Consider the following 25303-nt stretch of genomic DNA (forward strand, 5'->3'; position numbering starts at 1 on the left):
CTCCAAGCCACATGATGCCACCTTTAATGTTAGTACATATTTGATGTGGTTTTCACGTTTATATAAGGTATTGACTATACCATTATATTAATATATCATTATATTAATGTTTATGCAAACAAAACACACACAGCTGCTAATTTTGTGTGGTTTTCATTGTAAAAACTGGTGAAAAGATTTCAGTTTGTGTATCAATCAACGCATATTGCACTGTCACTTTGTTTATACATCCATAAATATTTCATATTACAACTGTTAACATGGGTTATAGTTTACACTGCATAGTCACTCGGCTCACTCACTGGAGGAGACATGCGCCACTGCACTGTCACAGTATTTATGTGATTCTACTACTCATTTTTGTATTGCACATCATATAGCTATTGTCGTTTCAGTATATTTTATCTATCTTTACTTCAGCAGTAGAACACAGAGGGAGTGTGTTATTGTGAAATAACATCACAGCTGTGATTTGGTCGCCGTAGATCATCACAGCCGTGATGTTATTGGCGATAACACACTCCTCGAGTGTTCTATTGCTTTAATACAACAGTTAAATAAATACAGTAATAAATTAATAAACTGGGCCGTGAACGGGGCGTTTAATATGTTTTAATGTTCGCAGTTCCTTCACCAAATTATAGTTCCTTAACGAGCAGCTCGTTGCTACGTCAGAGTAACGAGCTCCGCCCACTCACTGCACAGCCGGCAGTTCGTTCTCCAGCTCCTTACACTAAATTCCCAAACTGTCATCACCACTGAGCAGCTTTTCAGTCGGCAGCTGTGACAGAAGAACAGCTAAACAACCTGGAATCAGCCAGAAATGAACCCAACACCATTCGCCAAACTAAATGGGCTGTAAGATGCTTTACAGACTGGCTGGAACAAAACAACATTAATACTGATCTGGCAAAAACTGACAAAACTGAGCTGAACCTGATATTGCGGCAGTTTTATGGCTCAGTCTGATTTGGTCAGACTCTGAAGATCAGACTACACGTTTGGCGAATGGTATTGGGTTCATTTCTGGCTGATTCCAGGTTGTTCAGCTGTTCTTCTGTCACAGCTGCCGACTGAAAAGCTGCTCAGTGGTGATGACAGTTTGGGAATTTAGTGTCGTCTCATCTTCAGAGTCTGATCAAATCGGCTGTCGGTCAAATGTGATCTTAGAAGTGTCCGTTTTCTGTTTGTGGCAAAGTAAGAAGTAAAAACGTTCAAATGTCTTGAGCGTCTCCTACAGCTGTCAAAGTCGTTGCTTAGCAACAGCATCTACGTGTGATACAGTGTTCGTGAAAAACCCGTGATATTATGGTGAAATAACAGCAGTTAGAACGCTTCTCAACCAATCAGCTTGCGTGGCCGGAACTGACTGTTGCATAATTCTATTTATCTGTCTGTAAATAGCCTACGGCAATACTTTTGCTCCTGTTTTGCTCGTTTTGCTCTTTACTGTACTTCGCGCTGCTGTAACAGACAAGTTTCCCTATGGGATTAATAAAGTGATTTTTTATCCATCTATTTATCTATCTATCTATGTATCTATAAACATTTTCAGCACTTTTTAACAATACCACGATAATACTGATAACCGATAACCTTGCCAAGTATAATCGTGATACTCAATTTTCACACTGTTTCATCTCTAATACACAACTGAATCTGCACTTTCAAAGCTGCAGCTGAATGTGAATAAAGCCTTGAATGTGCTGCCACATTCATCATTTACTCAGTCAAGGCATAAAACACAAAATACACATCATTTTTCCCCTCAAACAGAACTTTCTTTCAGCCAGGTGTCTAACTGCGCGAGCTGTCTGAGAGCTGGATGTGGGATTCATTTGCTAGTTTCACTCACTGTAGGGTCATGTAACCATGATACAGGTCTCTGTGGTCAGCACAGTCCAGCAGGCAGTTGCGAGAGCTACAGGACTGACCAAAGCTGTGCTTTATTTACCGTTCTTCTCCCCTGAAGCCTCCACACTCTTAAAGCTAGAATACGTTAATGAGCTCCTGAAACCCCTCACTCTTGATTAGCATCATGTTTTTTCCAGTCATCCTGCAGGTTCTCTCTGCAGTTGCCATAGTGATGTTTGGCTGTGATGCGTCACCCCTGGCAACACGACTGAGTTCTGTTTATTTAGACAACATATTAACGGACACGTGGTGGAAATACTGGGGGAGACTGTTTACTATAAAATGCTAGGACTGTTTCGCAGCTTCGCGTCTCACTGCATTGCGTACACAGAGCCCCCTTGTGTAGAATTTAAAATTATGAAAAATTTTAAAAAGGGATCTGATTTTTAACAATTCTGCATAATTAAGTGGTTAAGATGTAAACAGAGTCGTTCAGAGTGGTTTGGTGTGAAACGCTCTGTTCTAGATAAACTTAGAGTCAGAACTGTTCACAGTGGTGGTGATAGGAACCAGACGTCCACCTCTAAAAGCTCCCTCACAGAAAGTTCCTACAGGAAATGGTTATGAATTCACTGCCTGATGACTGAGACACTGTTTTATGATAGTTTAGAGAACTTAAACTCCATTCATGGTGGAGGGATACATGCAGGGCGCTGTGAGGCAAAATAGTCCCCAAAGAAAACTTATTATTTCAGATTTTCCACTATTTTCCATCATCAACATTCCATATAAACTCAGAAGACTCGTGTAGGTTCACTGGTGGTTCTGGATAGTAAATAAAATGTCTATATTTGTGTTGTAGTCATGGCGACCCCTGGTTCCCATCACCACCACTGTAAAGACATCTGAACCATTTCACACCAAACCTCTCTGAATCACTCTGACTACATCTCACACACTGAATTATGGGGGAATTTAAAAAAAATAGGGGAAAGGTCATCATACCTGCACATAATGTACTGTGAGCGCACACTACGCCCAAGAACGAACACTCACTCCACTGTTCTTGTAATATTCTGAAGGGACATTTAAAGGTTTGTAACGTCGCTCCTGTTCTGCAGCCGAAATCCTCAGACGGTTCAGTTTAATTCTGCACTAGTTCGGGTTCATGTTAACGAAGAGCCAATCAGCGCTCGCCTGATACACAGTATAAACACCATCTTTGAGTCACAATGAAAATACATTTAGTATAAATCAGCACTATTTAAATTAGCCTAACAGAAGATCTAAAGCACATTTAATAGTATATTAATAAATTCTTAGTCACTTTTTGCCAATGATATACTGTTAACAACCCTAACTGATAGATACATAGACAGACAGATAGATAGATAGATAGATAGACAGATAGACAGACAGATAAACAGATAGACAGACAAACAGATAAATAAATAAAGAGAATCAAAAAAGCACAGATAGACAGATACATGGATAGACAGACAGACAAACAGATAAATAAAGAGAATCAAAGAAGCATAGACAAATAAATAGACAGATAGATAAACGGGTAGACAGACAGATACATACATAGACAGATATATAGACAGATAGACAGATAGATAGCTAGATTGATAGACGGACAGACAGACAGATAGATAGATAAATAAAGAGAATCACAGAAGCACGAAGCCATTTGATGGCGGAGCAGCTTCAGCTGAAACTGGGCCAGAACTCGAACACTGTCTGGAACAGCTGAGGGTCCTGAAAGCACGTTATCATTTTATTCCCAGAGATCTGCTGTCCTAATGCTGTTACCATGGCAATCCAGCAGATCATAACAAAACAGAGCTGTACATCTCTCATTGGAAATGAGAGGAGAAAAAAATGTGAACAATTTCTAGTTTATGCTGCAGCTTCTGCAAACACGCCAAACAATAAACAAATCAGAACATATAATACGAACAAACGAGCCGTACTGTGATTATACTGGGATGTGCTGCAAGGGTGACTGGTTTTTATACTGGAGAATAAATAATGTAACCTGGTTGAAGTTCTACATCATTTTAACAAAAATAAGCAGGGCAGACAGCTCTGAGCACCGCTCCAGTGGTTACCCTGCTCAGGGTCGCAGAACCGTTCTGGCGGGACGGATTAATGACGCAGCTATTTCAATCACAAATCTGGCTAATGGATCATAAAAGCATAGTGACACCGGTCAGGCATAACATTATGACCACCTCCTTGTTTCTACGCTCATTGTCCATTTTATCAGCTCCACTTACTATATAGGTGCACTTTGTAGTTCTACAGTTACAGACTGTAGTCCATCTGTTTCTCTGATACTTTGTTACCCTGTTCTTCAGTGGTCAGGACCCCCATGGACCCTCACAGAGCAGGTACTATTTGGGTGGTGGGTCATTCTCAGCAGTGCAGTAACACTGACGGGGTGGCGGTGTATTAGTGTGTGTTGCGCTGGTCTGAGTGGATCAGACACAGCAGTGCTGCTGGAGTGTCCACTCACTGTCCACTCTATTAGACACTCCTACCTTGTCGGTCCACCTTGTAGATGTAAAGTCAGAGACGATAGCTCATCTGCTGCTGCACAGTTTGTGTTGGTCATCCTCTAGTCCTTCATCAGTGGTCACAGGACGCTGTTGGCTGGATATTTTTGGTTGGTGGACTATTCTCAGTCCAGCAGTGACACTGAGGTGTTTAAAACTCCAGCAGCACTGCTGTGTCTGATCCACTCAGACCAGCACAACACACACTAACACACCACCACCACATCAGTGTTACTGCAGTGCTGAGAATGACCCACCACCCAAACAGTACCTGCTCTGTGAGGGTCCATGGGGGTCCTGACCACTGAAGAACAGGGTAAAAGGGGGCTAACAAAGTATCAGAGAAACAGATGGACTACAGTCTGTAACTGTAGAACTACAGAGTGCACCTATATAGTAAGTGGAGCTGATAAAATGGACAATGAGTGTAGAAACAAGGAGGTGGTCATGATGTAATGCCTGACCGGTGTATTGTGATGTTATTTATCACGATAACGATAAATGCGGTCATACTGCTCAGCTCTGGTAGAAATCTAAACCACAATCGCTCTCATGAGTTCTCCACGGCACAATATGGTCACTGGGAACATACAGCTGTACAGCACAGATCGTAAGCGTTTATGTTCAGTTTATCTTGGTGATAAATAAATAAACACAAACCTCCGCAGGACCACATTGTAGAAGGGAATACAGAGGTCAGAGTGTGGGGGCAGAATTTTGGTCATCTGGATTTTTATGTCGATTTCCTGATTATCCGTCTTCCTCTCTGATTTCAGGTGAACAACCTGGAACAAAGCAAACACACAAAACACACACTGAGCGTTTCACTCGAGCGCTGAGCAGGTCAGGGTGAAATCAACAGCACCATATTTTGTGGTTAAAAAAACATGGACACCGCAGAGCTTCGGTTTCCCCTCATAGTGCCTGAGGAGCGTCTGATTCGCTCAGCTGCACCAGGTGACGCCGCGGCCTCGGAACAAGCTGTGGAGCAGGTGGCACTGAAGCACAAACGACCAATATTTTTCAAATTCGGTTGGGGGCCGTAAGTGTACGGGGCGCGCGTATGAGACGAATTACTCAAGAAGCTGAAGTTGGCGGCTTATTTGAAAACCTGTTTTGCCTTAAATGGGGCAGCAGTTCCCTTCAGGCGCTTGTACGGCTGCCACAATGCCCAGATCAGACTACACAAACTCCCGATTTGCGCAGGATTTTGTTTCAGCCGACAAATTTCCAGCGTTGGGCCCAAACCAGAGCGTCAGGTACAAGACGACATAATTGAATGCCACCAAAGTTAACATACTAAGAACATTATACAAACGTAGCTACCAGGTCCTCTGTATGTACACAGACGCTGTCTGGGACATCCCACGACACCCCGACGGAAAGTCTACGATTATAGAAATCTTTGTATTTTTCTGCCTAGTATGACGTCTCAGGGAAAAGAGGGAGTTGCAGGTGTCAGGTGGAACAACGAAATAGAGAAAACGTTTTCTGAGCTGAGGCAGCAGACCCCCTCGAGGGAGTCCATAAAAAATAAATGTTGATGAGAAAAAGCGTTTATAGCAACTGGTTACATACAGAGAACCTAGTAGCTACACTTATAAAATGTTCTTGATATGTTAACACATTTGTTACCTCAAGTTCTCTTTGAAAGACAGTCAGCCCACACTGTCCTGACGCCCAGGAACGGCTCCACAATCGCTTTCTTTCTTTTCAGAACACAAAACCTCCAGCATCGCACACAGCGCTTCTGACAGTTTATCCTCAACGACAACCTCGTGGAAGGACACGAATGATGATAGATCATTAAACGTCGTTAAAGTCGTAGTGTTGACGGTCTCTCGACCAAGAGACGGCACGGATTTCTGGCACTATGATTGCCTAATCCGACACTGACCATCACAAATAGGGGTGGGAATCTCTAGGCACCTCACGATTCGATTGCGATGCAGAGGGCTGCGATGCGATTATAAAACGATTATCAATGCATTTCAATGCATCTTTTTTTTTACTGATGATGCGTCGCTGTGTCAGTAAAGTATCTTCGAGACGGGATGTGTGCAGCATAGTGCGAAAGCCCTGTTTCGCCACAACTGTGCAGACTGCAGGTCACATAGCAGCGATGCGTTATTCGCATTTATAAGCAGCGCAGTTGGTTTCCTGGTACGTTAAATCTGCAATGAGAGACTGTCAAACACTAAACAGCTGTGAAGATGAAGTCGCTTCTCTTTCGAATTCTCCCAGTCCACCTTTTTACATTTACATTCAGCACCTCAATCAGAATTTAAGGTGGAACGGAAAAATTTGAACAAGAAGCTGGAGAATGAGAAGCAACTTCAGCCTCAGAAAACAGTCGAACACTGAGAGGCCTTTTACAATAAGCTGATCTAGTTTTGAGTAAAGTTTTCTGGTGGAGAAAAGCGGCTATTAAAGCTTAAAGCAGAGCGGAGTAAATCTGCGCTCTCGTTTATATTGTTTAGCCTAAACTAGGACATCAGCACACACTGAGACATACTGGACATTAAATGTTGTGGCTCCCAAGGTGGTTTGATTTTTGTTGAAAGGACAAAATGTCTCTTCTTATCATTTGTGTTGTGACTCCTGATCTAACCTGGCTTTAATGCAGAGGGAGCCGGTCGGATTTCTCACTCATCCAGTAGTGTTTTTGTTATGTGCCGCCACAGACTGTCCGGGTGCCGCACTTACCCACTTCCAAGTTCCGCTATTTGCGTTCCGTCAACATTACGTTGTAAATTAAATATTCAGAAAATCGATTTGACACTTTGTGAATCGATTCAGAATCGTTCACGTCCGCATCGCGATGCATCTAAGAATCGATTTTTTCCCGCACCCCTAAGATAAAAATATCATGTAGTCTGATCCCAGCATGATGTGACTGCTGCACCATTTAAGGTGGAATGGAAAATTCAAACTACTGTTGGCAGGGCTGTCACAATCATGAAATTTTAGATGACTTAATTGTCATAAATAATTGTGGCTATTAAAGTACAAGCCTAAAGTAGCCAAACTGGCTGACTGGCTTATTTATCAGCTTTGTTAATGGTAGCTAACACGGGCTGTACCGTCTGCAGACTGACACAAACGTCTACAGTTAGACAGAATTCAGTGTAGAGTCGAGTAAAGATATAAGCAGAATAAGCTCCATTCTGCTAACCTACATGGTATAAAGGTTTGAAAGCTAACATACAAAAAAAAACACTACTCAGTGCTGCCCTCTAAACAGCAGAGCGCCAAATTAGCTGTTTTGTAAGTCCAATTATGCGTCTCAATTAACGTATTTACTGCTTTCTTTTGTTTGCATGTATTTGCCTCAACTCTCCCAATTCACACTGTTTGTTGCAGCTTAAAATTACTATGAGATGTAATTACTGTCAGCTTAAATAACTAATGTAGGAACTGTGACAGGCCTAATGGTTAGAAAGAGCAGGTGTGGTTTGTGGTGACAGAAGAACTTTGAGTAATCTTTGACTATGATGCACTAAAATATATATGTATCTGTTATGTAGTTAAAAATATGGGACATTTTTATCTCATATGTTAACAAAAGTTGGGTAAATGTTGGATAAAAATGTTTAGAAACCAGCTCCCCTTGGAGAACACAATCTGGTTAGTGCCCCCCCAAAGTAATCTGAAACTGAGACCACTGGCCTGAAGTACTGGGACTCCTGCTGGTTATAACTGTGCTGTTATTTTAATTAGATCAAAATATTTTCTCTTCAATGTTTCACTTACTTTCCTGTGTAAAGCTCTTCACTAAAATGAAAAGCGATACATAAATGAATATGATCATCATCATCATCATCATCATCAACAACTCTCAAAGGGGAATTTCACAGATTTTTCTACATAAATGTTTAAGATGTAAACAGAGTCGTTCAGAGTGGTTTGGTGGGAAACACTCCATTCTACAGAGTCAGAACTGTTCACAGTGGTGGTGATAGGAACCAGACGTCCACCTCTAAAAGCTCCCTCACAGAAAGTTCCTACATGAAATGGTTATGAATTCACTGCCTGATGACTGAGACACTGTTTTATGATAGTTTAGAGAACTTAAACTCCATTCATGGTGGAGGGATACATGCAGGGCGCTGTGAGGCAAAATAGTCCCCAAAGAAAACTTATTATTTCAGATTTTCCACTATTTTCATCATCAACATTCCATATAAGCTCAGAAGACTCGTGTAGGTTCACTGGTGGTTCTGGATAGTAAATAAAATGTCTATATCTGTGTTGTAGTCATGGCGACCCCTGGTTCCCATCACCACCACTGTAAAGACATCTGAACCATTTCACACCGAACCACTCTGAATCTCTCTGAAACACAGAAAAAAGCCCACCCCCAGACTTTACCTCATCGAGTCGTTTTGGCAGGTAAAGGATGGAGCCGTCGAAGGCCACCACTTCTCCTGTAGCTGAGCGATGGTCCCTCATCATACCAAACCGCATGCTGAGCGACTCCACATTCGGACTGACCCGCATCGCACGATCAATACCATCAGAGAGTACATATGCAAAATGAGTAGATAACGATTAACATCAATCAAACAATCGATATCATTAGCATCTGGCTGGCTTGACTAATGTTAGACCACTGAGATTTAAATACTGATTTAATGAGCTGTTATTTTTTAGACCATGATAAATCACTTTACCAGGACACTCCTAATGGGAGGATCAAACCAAAAACAGACTAACTCCCTTCTGGCAGCTGCCACAGACTCTCACACGCAAACTCAAATCAAGCCTACGTGAAAGTGACGTGATACTGGAACACGGCTTCGTTTTTGCAGTGGATCGGGATGTAGTTGGAGCCGATGATGACGGGGTTCCCCTTCGTTCCCGCCTTCCTCAGCGGTTCACTGCACAAAAGCAGAGGAACAGAGTCGTTCAGGCGAACAGGCAACAAATCAATTAACGTCACTCAGAAACTTTCTCTCGCTTTATGGCTCATTTATGCTCCCTTTACGTATGAAAAGAACACGTCCGTTTCAAATGATGTAATCGTCACTGCTCGCGTACTTCCATGAGTCCTTTACGTCGGCAGGGATGTTAAGCAATTCATCCACTAGTATCACTAGTACCAAGTACGAAAGAGCTGTAGACTGTGGTGTCTACCGATGGCTTACAGTAGTGCTGTAGCTGTAAAACCGGGGTTCAACTACACGACTTCTACACCGATTTTAGCCCTGATTCTCAGTCTGAGTCTGAGCTGGTCGGCTCAGATTTTTGGGTCACTCGGAGTCGCCAGTTGGAGAGAGAGTCGAGTCGTGTCTGAGGGGCACAGACTCAGATTTACTGCCTCCCGATCGCCTTTCAGACCAATCAGAGTTTATCAGACTTTTAATTTTTCAACCCGACTCTGAGTGAAATCTAGTTTAAACTGATGAACGACTCAATCTGAACAGACTCCTCCAACAGCCAATGAGAAATGAGTGCGAAAGAAGAAAATACAGCAAGTAAACAAAGAAAAATGTTGAAGTCCCTCTCATGTGGAGTGAAGCTTTTTAATGAGCTGAGTTTAAGGCACAACCGAGTTTAGGTTCTCTGTGTCCACATCAAAGAGAACCTCACCTGGTCCCTCAACACCAACTCCATAGCCAAGAGAGCCCAGCAGCGCCTCTACTTCCCGCAGAGACTGAAGAAGCTCATCTCCCCCTCCCATCCTCACCATGTTCTACAGGGGGACTGTGGAGAGCATTCTGAGCAGCTGCATCATCGCCTGGTTTGGGAATTGCACCGCCTCTGATCGCAAGACCCTACAGCGCATAGTGAGGACAGCTGAGAGGATCATCGGGGTCTCTCTCCCCTCCATCATGGACATCTACACCACACGCTGCATCCAGCAAAGCCACCAGCATCGTGGACGACCCCATCCATCCCTCACACAGACTTTTCTCACAGCTGCCGTCTGGCAGAAGGTACCAGAGCATCCATCACTGCCAGACTCTGCAACAGCTTTGTCCCTCAGGCAATCAGGTTTTTAAACTCACAAGGGACTGAGCCTCTGGACTTGACTTGACTCTTGACTTGAAAACTCTAAAAATACCAACTGATCACATTTTTTAATCCATAATCCTCACTAAACATGTTTACCTGCTGCTTCTTTACTCCGTCAGTGCAAACAGCAGAAAAAACAGCAGCTCCACGTTCGTTTATTTGCGTCTCCTAGTAAGAGGAGACCGCGAGGGTTCGGGCGAGTTCGCCGAGTTCAGCAAGTACTGTTTGGTTCAGCAGCAGCTTCGAAAGTTGAGTAATGTGATCCCCAATATTTCAGCCACACAAAAAATCTGTAAAAACCAGTCGGATAGTGCGAGAAGCCCAGTCCTTCTATAGTCTGCTACGACGCCGTGTAGCGTCCCTAAGGCTTAGGCTTTCAGAGACGGTGCACAAATACGGACGATACGAAGGCAGAGTCAGACAGAAGCTCCACCCGCATCCATATCCGTATCTAACGTTGAGCATAAATGAGCCTTGAGGTCACTTTCACTCGCTCGTTCACCTGGAAGGACAAACTGATTTCTTTTAATCAACATGATCAGCGCAAGATTAATAGAAGTGAACACTGACACTGATACCAGAGAAAGACAAACATCTGCAGATGTTAAATGTTCACAAGTAAATATGCAAAAAATAGGAGACACTATTAATCCCAGGGGATTTTTCAGCATATTTTAAATAAATAACACCTCTAGTATCCTTCTCTCAGTGTGGGGAACCTAATTATTCTCTCTGAAAGTCAGACACCATTTTAAGGTAATAAGGACACAGAAATGTCTAAATTCTAACTTTCACAGAGTTTCACTTCATTTCCCTCCTTCCAGTCACACTGGAAAACTAATTAATATTTTATATTCCACACTTGAAACTTTAAAAGGAGTAACGCCAAGACCACTATCCACCATCAACATCCAAAAGCAGGATTATGTTTTTTATCTTTATATAACCAGGAAAAAAAAAAAAATCTCAGAGATTTTAAAATCTCTTTTGTAGGAGAGTCCTGACCACGATAGACAGCGACAAACAACACATTACATACATAAAACAATAAATTAATTAGCCAGCAACCCATAATTAATCATTTAATACACTGACAGTTACTTCTGACTTTATATGGAATGTTGATGGTGGAAAATAGTGGAGAATCTGAAATAATAAGTTTTCTTTGGGGACTATTTTGCCTCACAGCGCCCTGCATGTATCCCTCCACCATGAATGGAGTTTAAGTTCTCTAAACTATCATAAAACAGTGTCTCAGTCATCAGGCAGTGAATTCATAACCATTTACTGTAGGAACTTTCTGTGAGGGAGCTTTTAGAGGTGGACGTCTGGTTCCCATCACCACCACTGTGAACAGTTCTGACTCGGTAAGTTCCTGTAGAAACCGAACCGCTCTGAGCTGCTCCGTTTACATCTTAACCACTTAATTAGGTGGTAACTTGTGAAAAACTGGTGGAGTTCCCCTTAAAGTCTTTCTGTAACAAGTTCCAGTCAGACAGTGCAGCATAACTAAACGCTTGTTTTCCTAATTCAGTAAATAGAAATACTGAGGGAACAGACCATAATTTCCAGTTCCATTAGACAGCATAATTAACAGAACGCCTATTCTCCACAATGCACTGTGATGCCAAGCTGCACTGAACGTAATCTACAGGTGTCTACAGGTGTGCTCACCGTGCAGCTTCCATCTTCAGCTCTGCTTTAGCCTGGCAGCTCCCTGGGGTCACCGAGACGTCCACAGAGACGGGAGATGCATCTTTAGGGGTGACTGGGATAGCGGAGGGGGCGTCAGGTCCAGGAGGAAGCGCAGGTGAGACTGTCGGACCTCTACCGAAACCAACAGGAGGCATCGCAGCTCGTCCAACACCAATCAGTCCACGGCCCACAAAACTGAAACAGAGTATGGATATCAGCAAAAATACAATCAGCTGTGCAGCTATAATTAAACTATTAAACGACCACATCTATAATATACCTCCAATGATGTATATTTTGTTTACATCCAGGTAACACAGGTTTGTTCAGACGGCCAGCCCAAAGCCGATTTTTGACATATCCAGATTGCATCTGGACTGATTTTTGATATTCTGGACAGCAAAAAAACACATTGAATCCAGGATTGGAGGTGGTTTGAAATGTGACTCCAGTCCGATTTTTACAGATGCGTCTCAGTCTGGACGCTCAAATCAGATTTCAAAGCGTCTTTTTCGTCACTCGCAACACGACAAACAGCGACGATGTCGAATCCAGAGTGATGCAGTGCTGGGATTCAAGAAGAGCTCCAAAGATTCATGATTATGAAGAGTTCTGAAGAGTTTGGAGGGGAGATGATGCTCCTCCATCTCTCCTGCATCCATGTTTGAAATTCGCATCACCAGCGTAGCTACGTAGATACTGACGCATACGTCGTTACCACGGCAACCCATGCAGATAGACTGGTGATGTCTGGACACACAAATCTGATCTGATAACTTACAGATAACAGAGCGGACAGGCGACTCAAAAGATCTGACTTGAGAAATCTGAACTGCCTGCAGTCTGAACACAGACTAAACGCTTAAAAAGTGTTAAATAAAATTACTGGACTATTAAAGTTAAAACAGGACTGTTTGGCGTTCATCCAAACACCATCATCAGTTGTAAAGGTGTGCCAAAACATGTCAAAGAGGCGTGGCCCTCACCAAACAGAGGAGGAGTCTGAGACATCACCTGCCCCCTTCTATCTTTGCAGTTTACATTTACACTTAACATTTATTAACCTCTTCAACTCCTTGAGACCACCGGTGGTTCCAAAACGCACCTCGTCATATTCTTCATAACTTTCATATTTCATAAGCTACATTCTAAAGGTGGGGGTCGTATGAGGCTGTAACTGTCTTCTGTCCAGTCAAATAGATGGTGATGTAATTTTAAACCCTTATAATAAAAGAAGCTGAACTCACAATTTTTTGTTCTACTGAAAGTCGACCCATTTTTCCACAAATCTGGGCTATAAACTATAAACAGATGGCGTCTCTTCAGTGATCTGATCTGTAAACATTACTTTTATAAAATAATACAAAAGATTTTTGGCTTTCGGCAGTAAATTGTAAGCTTATAGCAATATGTGTATCATAAAACACATGTTCTGTTAATCTGAGAGGAACTTTTACAAAAAATAAATAAATAAATAAAATAAAAACTACATTTATTTCATGCAGTTACTGAATAATTTGCCTTACGATTTGGTCATGGAAATTCAGATGGACAAACCAAAATATACTCTGTAGAATAAGAGGTGACAAGTGATTCCAAAGTGTGAACAGTGGTGCAAACTGGCACTTTTACAAGGTGCATCTTTGATCAATGTTATGTTGTTTATATTGTGCACTTGCAATTAGACAAAAAAACAAATAACAAACGACAGAGTCCTGCTCTTCTTGGCTCTTCCTAACTCTGATATATGCTTGGTCTGACTAATGAAAACGCTAAAGCTACAAACAGATGAAGCGGATTTGAGATAAAAGGAACATAAACGCTGTTTATGGATTCAAATTTGGAGGCTGCAAACCACAGACATATTCATGCAACGCTGTTCACTACAGCTCGCTGTCTAACGAGGAACAGAACAAACATAACAGACAGAAAACAAAGCACAGCCTCCAGTTAGGAAGACGACAGTCTGAGCCGGGTCTCCTTGTATAATTTACAAGTAAACAAACAACAAAAAAAAAAAAAACGTAATCGCACAGTCCGTCAGCAACGTGCCTCAGCTCCACTGACCACACAGTTCCACTCTGTAGATCTACAGACTGTAGTCCATCTGTTTCTCTGCATACTCCGTTAGCCTGTTCTTCAGTGGTCAGGACCCCCATGGACCCTCACAGAGCAGGTACTATTTGGGTGGTGGGTCATTCTCAGCACTGCAGTAACACTGACGTGGTGGTGGTGTGTTAGTGTGTGTTGTGCTGGTCTGAGTGGATCAGACACAGCAGTGCTGCTGGAGTTTTTAAACACTGTGTCCACTCACTGTCCACTCTATTAGACACTCCTACCTTGTCGGTCCACCTTGTAGATGTAAAGTCAGAGACGATAGCTCATCTGCTGCTGCACAGTTTGTGTTGGTCATCCTCCAGTACTTCATCAGTGGTCACAGGACGCTGCCCACAGGACGCTGTTGGCTGGATATTTTTGGTTGGTGGACTATTCTCAGTCCAGCAGTGACACTGAGGTGTTTAAAAACTCCAGCAGCACTGCTGTGTCTGATCCACTCAGACCAGCACAACACACACTAACACACCACCACCACGTCAGTGTTACTGCAGTGCTGAGAATGATCCACCACCCAAATAGTACCTGCTCTGTGAGGGTCCATGGGGTCCTGACCACTGAAGAACAGGGTAAAAGGGGGCTAACAAAGTATCAGAGAAACAGATGGACTACAGTCTGTAACTGTAGAACTACAAAGTGAGACTATACGGTCAGTGGAGCTGATAAAATGGACAGTGAGTGTATTCGCCTATTCAGCTCACAGCTGTTTAGCCCCACCCATTTACACTGTTATAAGGAGTGTTTCAACCTAGAGGAGAGGCTGAAACACTCAGGACAGCCAATCAGAACAGAGCTCATTAACATATGTCAGCCTTACACAACACAGCAGGTTTACTAAAAGGATAAAGAGAGACACATAGAAATTAATTATGACTATTTTTGGTATATTAAAGTACACAAATGTCATCAGTGACCCTCCAGTAAAACGACAGTGTTTACATAAAAAGATTTTTGCCAGTCTGATTGAATACATTGCGATTACAGATCAATACTGAGGTGTTTATTCTCACTCTACTCAACAATCTGATGAAAATCTCTGATTACATGCTCAACACAAGTAATCTACCATGACAACCAGCATCGCGTGAGTCCAGTCAGAGTGAGATGAGCAGCAGTGAGCAGTGCTTGTGTTTTTAATTGCTTTAAAATGATGTCAGACTCAGGAAAACGTCCTTCACATGTCCTTATTAAAGGAGGCCGAGAGGAAGACGTCGTGTTCTGAGACACATAAGCTGGACGTCCGTCCCACCGCCGTCTTTTAAAGATCAGAGCATAAACTTCGTCTCCTCTGCAGACCAGTTTCTGCTCCGCCATGTTGAACGGTATAAACTTTCACTATGACGCGACGAACATGATCAGAACGGACTTAAACTTTCCGATAGGGAATGTAATCAGATACAGGCGTTTACACGGATATTATTCTTCTATTTAACGGATTATTTACAGGATTACCCACCTCGATCAGTCAGATAGACACTGTATTCTGAATGGTGTTTACATTGATGTATTCTATTCCGATTAGTCGGATTATTAACAGATTATCAGACTGCTTGTAAACATGACTAACGTGAGAAAAACGTAAGATATGGGCCCTTTAAAGATTTTTTTTTCTGGTTTTGCCTTTTCTCATCTCTGCACTCGTATATTGTGCTGTGTAATGCTGGGACTGGGTCCGTCTGAATGTCAACAACGAGACATTTGGCATCTGTGGCTCCCAATAAATAAATAAATAAATAAATAAATAAATAAAAAGAAATAAAACACCCCTCCGCGGATCATTCCGCTCACCGCTCCACTCTGCCGAACGCTGTGTGTCCGATTTGCCACACACATGTGAACATAGCATTACCATGTACCCCATAAGCTCAGACTGGGGGGGCTGGTTCTGACATGTAACGAGGTAATATTTGGTAAAAGCTCTGGCAAAACCTCTGATGCAAAAACTGCTGGTTGAACCAGACAAGCTTTCCAACATAACCGCACCTCATCTCAGAACTATCGTAAAACAACGAGTGCGTTGAGACGCACCAATCATGATCAGATCTCTGCACTTATCCGATTATTCAAGCGGTAAACACCATAATCCGATCTAGAAATCCGATTAAGAAATCTGATAAAGAGGCTGGATTTTAGCTCAGTAATCAGATTTCTCAGTGCTGTAAACTCTTACTCTGATTTCTTTCGGATTTCTCAGTCTGCGCATGCACGAGATCAGACGGTGGTACCAGAAATAAGCGAGAACCCAAACAGGAAATAAAGGATTTAAATATTCTTGATTTTCTAGATGATGTTTGTTCATATTTTCAGCTGAAGTCGCGCAATGTTTAAAAAAAAAAGCCACAACATGAAGTTTGAGTTTTACGTTACGTTTACGTCGCGTCTTCTTCTGTGAGTTTATTGGCTGGTTGCAAAGCAGAAATCTGATTACTGTCTGACTCATGCAGACCCGGAGTTTCCCCATTATCTGATTACTCAACTGCATATAAAGGTGTTGATCGGATTACTGACAAAATCAGATCTTCTGCAGTTATCAGATTATTGAGTGCATGTAAACGCACTCACTAGCCACGTTTACATGCAGCCTGATAATCCGTTAATAATCCGACTAATAGCTCAATCGGAATAGAATACGTCCATGTAAACACCTCAATCGGAATAGTCTAGCCCGATTGAGGCTGTTAAATAGAAGAATAATATCCGTGTAAACGTCTGTATCTGATTACATTCCCTATCGGAAAGTTTAAGTCCGTTCTGATCATGTTCGTCCCGTCATAGTGAGAGTTTATACCGTTCAACATGGCGGAGCAGAAACTGGTCTGCAGAGGAGACGAAGTTTCTGCTCTGATCTTTAAAAGGCGGCGGTGGGACGGACGTCCAGCTTATGTGTCTCAGAACACGACGTCTTCCTCTCGGCCTTCTTTAATAAGGACATGTGAAGGACGTTTTCCTGAGTCTGACATCATTTTAAAGCAATTAAAAACACAAGCGCTGCTCACTGCTGCTCATCTCACTCTGACTGGACTCACGTGATGATCGCTGTCATGGTAACGTTTACTCTAAGCGCTACTCCACGCATGCGTGTCATTTTGCATCAGATTAGTTGTAGTGAGCATGTAAACGAAGATTTTCCATCACATTGTTGAATAGAGTGAGCATATAAACACCTCAGTCTGAATCTGTATTCAGATTGTATTCAATCGGATTGGCAGAAATCTTTGCATGTAAAAACATCCAGTGTCTCAGACGTCAGGCAGTGAATTCATAACCATTTCATGTAGGAACTTTCTGTGAGGGAGCTTTTAGAGGTGGACGTCTGGTTCCTATCACCACCACTGTGAACAGTTCTGACTCGGTAAGTTTATCTAGAACAGAGCGTTTCACACCAAACCACTCTGAACGACTGTTTACGTCTCAACCATTTAATTATGCAGAAATTTAGAAAAACTGGTGGCGCTCCCCTTTAAATCTGTTTAACTACACAGAATAGCTGTGTTGTGCCCTATTGTGAAAAACTAGGTCTCCCCTTTTAACTTTTGACGGGTAGTTTATGCATCTGGAGTGCGTTAAATCCAAAGAATCGCAGGCAATTCCAGAAGGATTCAAAATCATCAAAGCTGTAAAGAAGCTGATCGTGTACTGCAGCTGTTCTCTAATGTAAAAGGCTTGTCTGCGGCACCGCAGCTTTCACTCTAAACTCCCGGTTGTTACAAATATCACTGATTAAATCTTCCCAATTAATCAGCTATTTAAATTCCCAAACTGACACTGTACGCATTTATATGCACTGATGCCACATTTACTTTAAAGGACACGCCATAAAAAATGCCTTTACAATTTATTTGTAAATGCAGTTTGAGTTTCAAACATACCACCCACTGCAGTCTATACAGACCGTACATAAAACTCAGCTACAAAACCGCCTGCTTGGCATTCATGCTTTTGTGACATCATAAAAACCATCATATTTACATGTATCCGCCTATGTAGCCTACAGCGGTTCAGCCCTGCCCAGTCCTTCTGGAGCTAAAAGGAGTGTTTCAGCCAGAACAGCTTTTTTTAACAAGGCACAATACAGGACAGCAAATGAAAACAGAGCTCATTTACATATCTCAGGTACGGTAATAAGAGTCTGTTTAATCCTGAGGGATAAAGGAAAGCTGAAAAACGAACATGTAAAAATAAAATTATGGCTGTTTTTGGTACATAAAGCCTCAGAAATGTTTAAGTGACAAGTAAGTTTTTTTAATATTCACAAGTATTCTTTCAGATATTCCACTATTTTCCATGGTTCTGGATAGTAAATAAAATGCCTATATTAGTGTTGTAGTCATGGTGACCCCTGGTTCCTATCACCACCACTGTAAAGAAATCCAACCCTTTCACATCACAACGTTTAAAAAAAAACTTTGCTTTGTCAATTTCTACAATAATCAACAGTAACTAGACTTTACCTGGTGCCACGCAGCATCACACCCTCGGGGGCAGTTTCTTCTCCACCTATTGATGGAGACCCAACACCGGGCACAGGGGGCGCAAATTCACCTACTGACCCGCGTCCTTTAATAGAGAGTAAAACACACACTTAGACTTCACACATCACGATTCTCTCCTGATAGCTTTTAAACTGATTCACAAATCAAAGTCAGTTACACACATACAATTAAAAACCATGCTGGGGGTCCCAGGATGTGACTCTCAGAATTTCCTATTCAACTTAAAAGCCAAGACAGATTTTTATGGACGAAAAAAACAAGTTGTCAGACGAACACACACATATTACTGTCTTCTTTCACACTGAGTACAAAACTGACGGACTGCGACGCTGCGCAGAATTATTAAGCAGACCTCTTTCGATTTTCTTCGTTGTACAGATGCGTTAAAAGTCAGGCTGACCAATCAGAGCTCCGCTGTCATGTCAAATATGCATCAGGACCCCACTGTGGCGTGTAGCAGAGCACAACAGCACATATGACAAAGAAATGTAATAAATGCATAAAAATGCAGAGGTTAAAGAAAACGTGGCGGACCACAGCTGAAAGGCTCTGAATGATGGTCAGTACTTTACTGTAACTGTAGCAGAGCCAAATCTGGAACTGCAAACTATTAGGTTCTGTTGCTAATGACTAGACATGGGCAATGTGGCAAAAATACTGTATCGCAATACTCCAAAATATTTTATATGCATCACGATATTTCGATAAAATAGAGAGTTAAATGCCACACATACGTACATATACGTTGACGCTGCCTCGGCTCCTGTAGGAGGCGGTCTTGTATGAGCTGTGAGCGTTTGGTTGCAGGGCTTAAAAGCAAAATAAATTAATCATTATTGCTGCTACTCAAGCAATGCCTCTCTTCTTCCTCTTCCGCCTTCTTCCTGCGTTTTCAGACTGTTTAGACAAGACAAAAAAAAGCTCGGACTTGGTGCGACGGTCCCACTACGTTAAAAATCGATTTTTTTTTGGGCTACTTTCTTGGTGTGAAAAAGCCTGAAGTGTCCTGATGGCTCAAATGAGCTGTAAAATTACGAAAATATAAAACTTCATGCTTTCACACTGGTATTTACAGCTGAACTGCAGAGCAACAGAAAACCTCGATTTTTTACAATATAAATCATGCAGACAAGATTCTATCAATCACAGAACATCTAACAGTCTGACGTTTCTCCAGCAGGGGGCGCTATTAGCTCATAAGCTCATAAGTATAAGCTTTTGTGTGTGCGTCATTTAAAGAGAAGGAACAGCCACAAATGTACATGTTTGCAATAATAACTTTCAAAACAAGAAATAGTTTTTAGAAATGTTTAATTAAGTACTCAATGTTAGATTATTTAAATGTGATGTTCATTAAAGACTTTCAATAAATCAGTTACTGAAAACATGAATATATATGACCTACATTAATGCAAACACACACATTCACATATGTACAAATATTTATATGTATACACACACACACACACACACACACACACACACAGACACACACACACACACACACACACACACACAGACACACACACAGACACACACACACACACACAGACGTGCGCAAATCATGGGTACAGTCGGTTAAAGAATAGTTTCTTTACAAGGTCAGCATAATTAGGACTGATTAATTGGATTTAGTGCAGAGCAATTAATAGAACAGTGAATAAAAATCACTGTAGTTTATTATTATTACTATTTTGTTTATTATTAGTTGTATTATTGTTATAGTAATTTTATATGTGGCAATAAAGGTTCTGTTTTGTCGGTTCCAATTTATTAAATCTTGGAAAAACTAAATATCGTGATGCGTATCATGTGTATGGTCAAAACTGTCTTAAAGTATCACGGTACAATATGTTCGCCCGTATATATCGCCCGTCCGTCATAACAGGTGGCCGTAACCTGCACACTTGATAATATATTTAATTTGGGGTTTTAACTTTGGACTTTCAGGCCAGCTCACCAACAGAAACTGCTCCTCTGCCCCATGTTGTGGCCGGTTCAATGCCCATTCCTCTCATCATGGACACCAATGACGATCCTGGACCGGGGACATCAGCCTACACACACACACACACACACACACACACACACGCACACACACACGCACACACACACACACACACACACACACACGCACACACACACACACACACACAAATAAACCCTTGTTCTGTAGTGCACGTTTACAGGAGCCCACTATCACAATCACACTCACCTGAACTGGCAGCGGGGTTTCTTCCTTCTTCTCTTCCTGTAGACCGGGCGTGGCCTCAGGTACAGGTAATGGCTCCGTTTCACTCTTAACGGGAGGTGCAGGCTCTGCAGGAGGCTCCACAAACAGAGACATCCCTCTGCCTATTCCAACCTGAGGCAGAAGAGAAGACAGCAGAAACCCTCTCGCTCTTCCCAGCCTCTGTTCTTCCACCGGCGCCGGCATCCCCCTCGCGAAGCCCACCTGAGGCTGGGACTGGGCAATAAAGCAAACACATCATTTATAAAAACATATACACACATATAATCTCTTAGGCTTCACTTAATCCAACTAAAACAGGACACATAACTCAAACTGTTTACAAGTATTTATCTGTAACGTACGAGTGCGGCGTTCCACACAGAACTTCAGCACTTCCTGCGTTTCAGCAGTTACTGCTGAAATACTCAGTCATATAGGATGTGATGGTTGGTTTGACTCAGCAAAATCTGCCTAGCAACCAAAATGCATTTTCTTTGGTCATATTTGGGCCAATAAGTTTAAAGAAATAAGAAAAAATGTCATCAGTTTGAACCGTCAGTATTCCAAACTCCAGCTTCCCCGGATGGATCGGTTTTCCCTTCAGTGTTTTCCTGCAGTTTATTTTAGGTTTTAGACTGTTCCGCGGAACACTGAAGCGTGCGGAACACTGAAGCATGCGGAACACTCTAGAGTACGGAACACTCTAGAGTACGGAACACTGAAGCGTGCGGAACACTGAAGCGTGCGGAACACTGAAGCGTGCGGAACACTGAAGACTGTTCCGCGGAACACTGAAGCATATGTAACACTAGAGTATGGAACACTGAAGCGTGCGGAACACTCGAGTACGGAACACTGAAGCGTGCGGAACACTGAAGTACGGAACACCGAAGCGTATGGAACACTGAAGCGTGCGGAACACTGAAGTACGGAACACCGAAGCGTATGGAACACTGAAGCGTGCGGAACACTGAAGCATACGGAACACCGAAGCGTGCGGAACACTGAAGCGTGCGGAACACTCGAGTACGGAACACTGAAGCGTGCGGAACACTAAAGACTGTTCCGCGGAACACTGAAGCATACGGAACACTAGAGTATGGAACACTGAAGCGTGCGGAACACTCGAGTGCGGAACACTGAAGCGTGCGGAACACTGAAGCGTGTGGAACACTGAAGCGTGCGGAACACTCGAGTACGGAACACTGAAGCGTGCGGAACACTAAAGACTGTTCCGCGGAACACTGAAGCATACGGAACACTAGAGTATGGAACACTGAAGCGTGCGGAACACTCGAGTACGGAACACTGAAGCGTGCGGAACACTGAAGCGTGCGGAACACTGAAGTACGGAACACCGAAGCGTATGGAACACTGAAGCGTGCGGAACACTGAAGCGTACGGAACACTGAAGACTGTTCCGCAGAACACTGAAGCATATGGAACACTAGAGTATGGAACACTGAAGCGTGCGGAACACTAAAGACTGTTCCGCGGAACACTGAAGCATACGGAACACTAGAGTATGGAACACTGAAGCGTGCGGAACACTCGAGTACGGAACACTGAAGCGTACAGAACACTGAAGCGTGCGGAACACTCAAGTAAGGAACACCGAAGCGTATGGAACACTGAAGCGTGCGGAACACTGAAGCGTGCGGAACACTGAAGCGTGCGGAACACTCGAGTACGGAACACTCGAGTACGGAACACTGAAGCGTGCGGAACACTAAAGACTCTTCCGCGGAACACTGAAGCATACGGAACACTAGAGTATGGAACACTGAAGTGTGCGGAACACTCGAGTACGGAACACGGAAGCGTACGGAACACTCAAGTACGGAACACCGAAGCGTATCGAACACTGAAGCGTACGGAACACCGAAGCGTATGGAACACTGAAGCATGTGGAACACTGAAGCGTGCGGAACACTCGAGTACGGAACACCGAAGCGTATGGAACACTACAGCGTGCGGAACACTGAAGCGTGCGGAACACTGAAGCATGTGGAACACTCGAGTACGGAACACCGAAGCGTATGGAACACTACAGCGTGCGGAACACTGAAGCGTGCGGAACACTGAAGCGTGCGGAACACTGAAGCGTGCGGAACCAATATTTTAATTCATAATCTTGGTTTTGACATTTTGCATATCCTGTCAAAACACACTCTTAAAAAAGACGGTTCTTCAGGGTTCTTTAGTTAAATAGTTAGTGAAATGGTTCTTCAGATTGCCGGTGAATGTGCATTACATGGTTCCATATAGAATGATTTTGAAAATGGTTCTATATAGCATCAAAAAGAGGTCTGCTATTGTTAAGCCCTCGAGCTTGTAATAAAAGAAGAACCCTTTTTTGGTGCTATTCAGAACCACATACAGCACATTCTCCATTCCTCTGAAGACTAATGGAGCACGCAGCAGTTACACAGCGGCATCAAGGAAAAGTCTGTTATTTCAATTAAAGCATTTCAAAAAGGCAGAACAGATAATTAAACATAATGACTCCATTTAAAATATTCATGTCGATGCATTTTCAGCGTCAGCATCACTGATTATGCTGATGAACTGCGGCAGATCTGGTCATTTAAAATATCAACAATCGTTCTCCTAAATCTCACACTGCACTGTTACACAATGGGATCACGACAATGATCAACCCTACCTGAGTCTCAGTGACTGGAAGCTGAACCCCTCTCCCGAACGGTGACGCTGGGGTTTCAGGAGCCGCAGCAGAAGCTCTACCTCGACCTCTCCCAGCATCCAGCTCTTCCGCAGCCACGGCCAAACCTCGGGCTCGACCCACAGGAGGCTGATCCGCAGGAAAACCGCGACCTCCGGCCGGCTGGAGCCAGGGCATCCGCGCGGCCCCAGGTGGTCTGTTTGGATCCATCTCCTCTTATTGTACTCTTCAATCCAGAACCTGCTAGAATAAACAAAAGAGGAGATCCAAGAGATCCCATTCCATAGACCAGATACCAGCCTGTTTATCTGTTCACTAGTTAGGTTTATTCTATCTATCATTTTATTCACTTGTGAGTGTAGCTGCCCTTTACTCTGTGCGAACATCTCATGATGAACGGATGAACAAGAATGGTCCTAAATTGATTGATTATAAAAGTTAATCTAATTTTAACACACATTACAGGGAAATTCCACACTTTCCCCATAATTCAGTGTCTGAGTCATTCAGAGTGGTTTGCTGTGAAATGGTCCATTGTATACATACAGGGCTGACATCATTTCATAGTCTAATAACAGCCAATTCTCCCTCAAATGATCTCAAATTTGTTTTTCAGGGTGAAGAACGGCGTTCACTAGAAATGAAAAGGCGTTTAGTGTGTTAGAATCTGCTCGAACACAGTCAAACGAGAGCACAGCGTGGATTTTCCAGAAAATTCAGTACAAATGCACCAACTGGAAAGCAGATTTGGACATGGCACAAACAGTTCAAAGAGGAAGGCTGTCTGTGCAGGACAAAGGGGTCTGGACGACCACCAGTATCGGAAGATAGTACATGTGTGAAGCTGTGGAATTGATTATCAAATCTACATCCCTCTGAATGTTGATAAATAAATCTTGTGTTGTTCAACATGAAGCCTGTTTAATTTCGTTTGCCAGGACATGTAGTTACTCAGATACTCAAATGTGGTCAGTTTGTTTGGGACACCCTGTACTTATGTTGATATGAGTCTCTACAGTCAACCCTTTCACACTAAACCACTCTTTACAAGTCCAACACGTCCAACACGTTTAGCATCACAACAACCCGAAAATACTGGATGAAACGCGCTTAAAAGCGCTTAATGCACAACAGCAACCCAAAACTGGGGGCTTTGTGAGTCCAACCCTGACAGGAAACCCAGCCAGGTTAACGTTAGCTAACGAAGCTCACCCTCACGTTAGCTACACAAATAAACTTAAAAAACGGACAAACCGTCGAACTTTTCTCGCAGTTTTGTGTTTAGATTACTAGTTAGGTAACTTATACTAAGTTTCAAATTCTGTTAGTCGATGAAAACTAATTATGAAGCCCTGAGTTGTTATTTTAACGTCAGTTTGCTTGCGCTGTCTCCGTTAGCCGCTCACCTGTAGTTCCCGCCTCAATCTAGTGATGGGGAGTCGATTCCGAAGGAGTCGATTCTTCGACTCCAGCACGTCTGTTAGTCAGGGGCGACTCAAGGCCAATGATTCTAAGAGTCGAAATGCTTGGAGTCGACACTTCGACTGTTTTTTTTCATCGTAATCGACATTTTGACTGAGGCGAATATAAATCGAAGTCTGAGTTTGATTCGTGTTTGTTTAGTTAGCAGCTATAAACAATGCTAAACTCT

General features: G+C 42.8%; 1 protein-coding gene across 1 annotated transcript in view; it reads right to left on the bottom strand.

The window, feature by feature from the left end:
* piwil2 (piwi-like RNA-mediated gene silencing 2) overlaps nt 1-23862 on the bottom strand; it is a 60816-nt gene extending 36954 nt beyond the window's left edge. Inside the window, exons 1-9 of the mRNA XM_036599059.1 lie at nt 23635-23862; nt 21851-22933; nt 20952-21203; nt 20697-20793; nt 18695-18800; nt 12108-12323; nt 9185-9295; nt 8787-8904; nt 5076-5200 (exon numbers count right to left, since the gene is read on the bottom strand). Coding sequence (XP_036454952.1) covers nt 5076-5200; nt 8787-8904; nt 9185-9295; nt 12108-12323; nt 18695-18800; nt 20697-20793; nt 20952-21203; nt 21851-22933; nt 23635-23862 — 2336 coding nt within the window. The remainder of the gene's footprint in view (nt 1-5075; nt 5201-8786; nt 8905-9184; nt 9296-12107; nt 12324-18694; nt 18801-20696; nt 20794-20951; nt 21204-21850; nt 22934-23634) is intronic.
* Nucleotides 23863-25303: the final 1441 nt, after the last annotated feature.

This window comes from Colossoma macropomum, unplaced genomic scaffold (assembly GCF_904425465.1).
Source record: "Colossoma macropomum unplaced genomic scaffold, Colossoma_macropomum, whole genome shotgun sequence".
Classification (NCBI taxonomy): domain Eukaryota; kingdom Metazoa; phylum Chordata; class Actinopteri; order Characiformes; family Serrasalmidae; genus Colossoma; species Colossoma macropomum.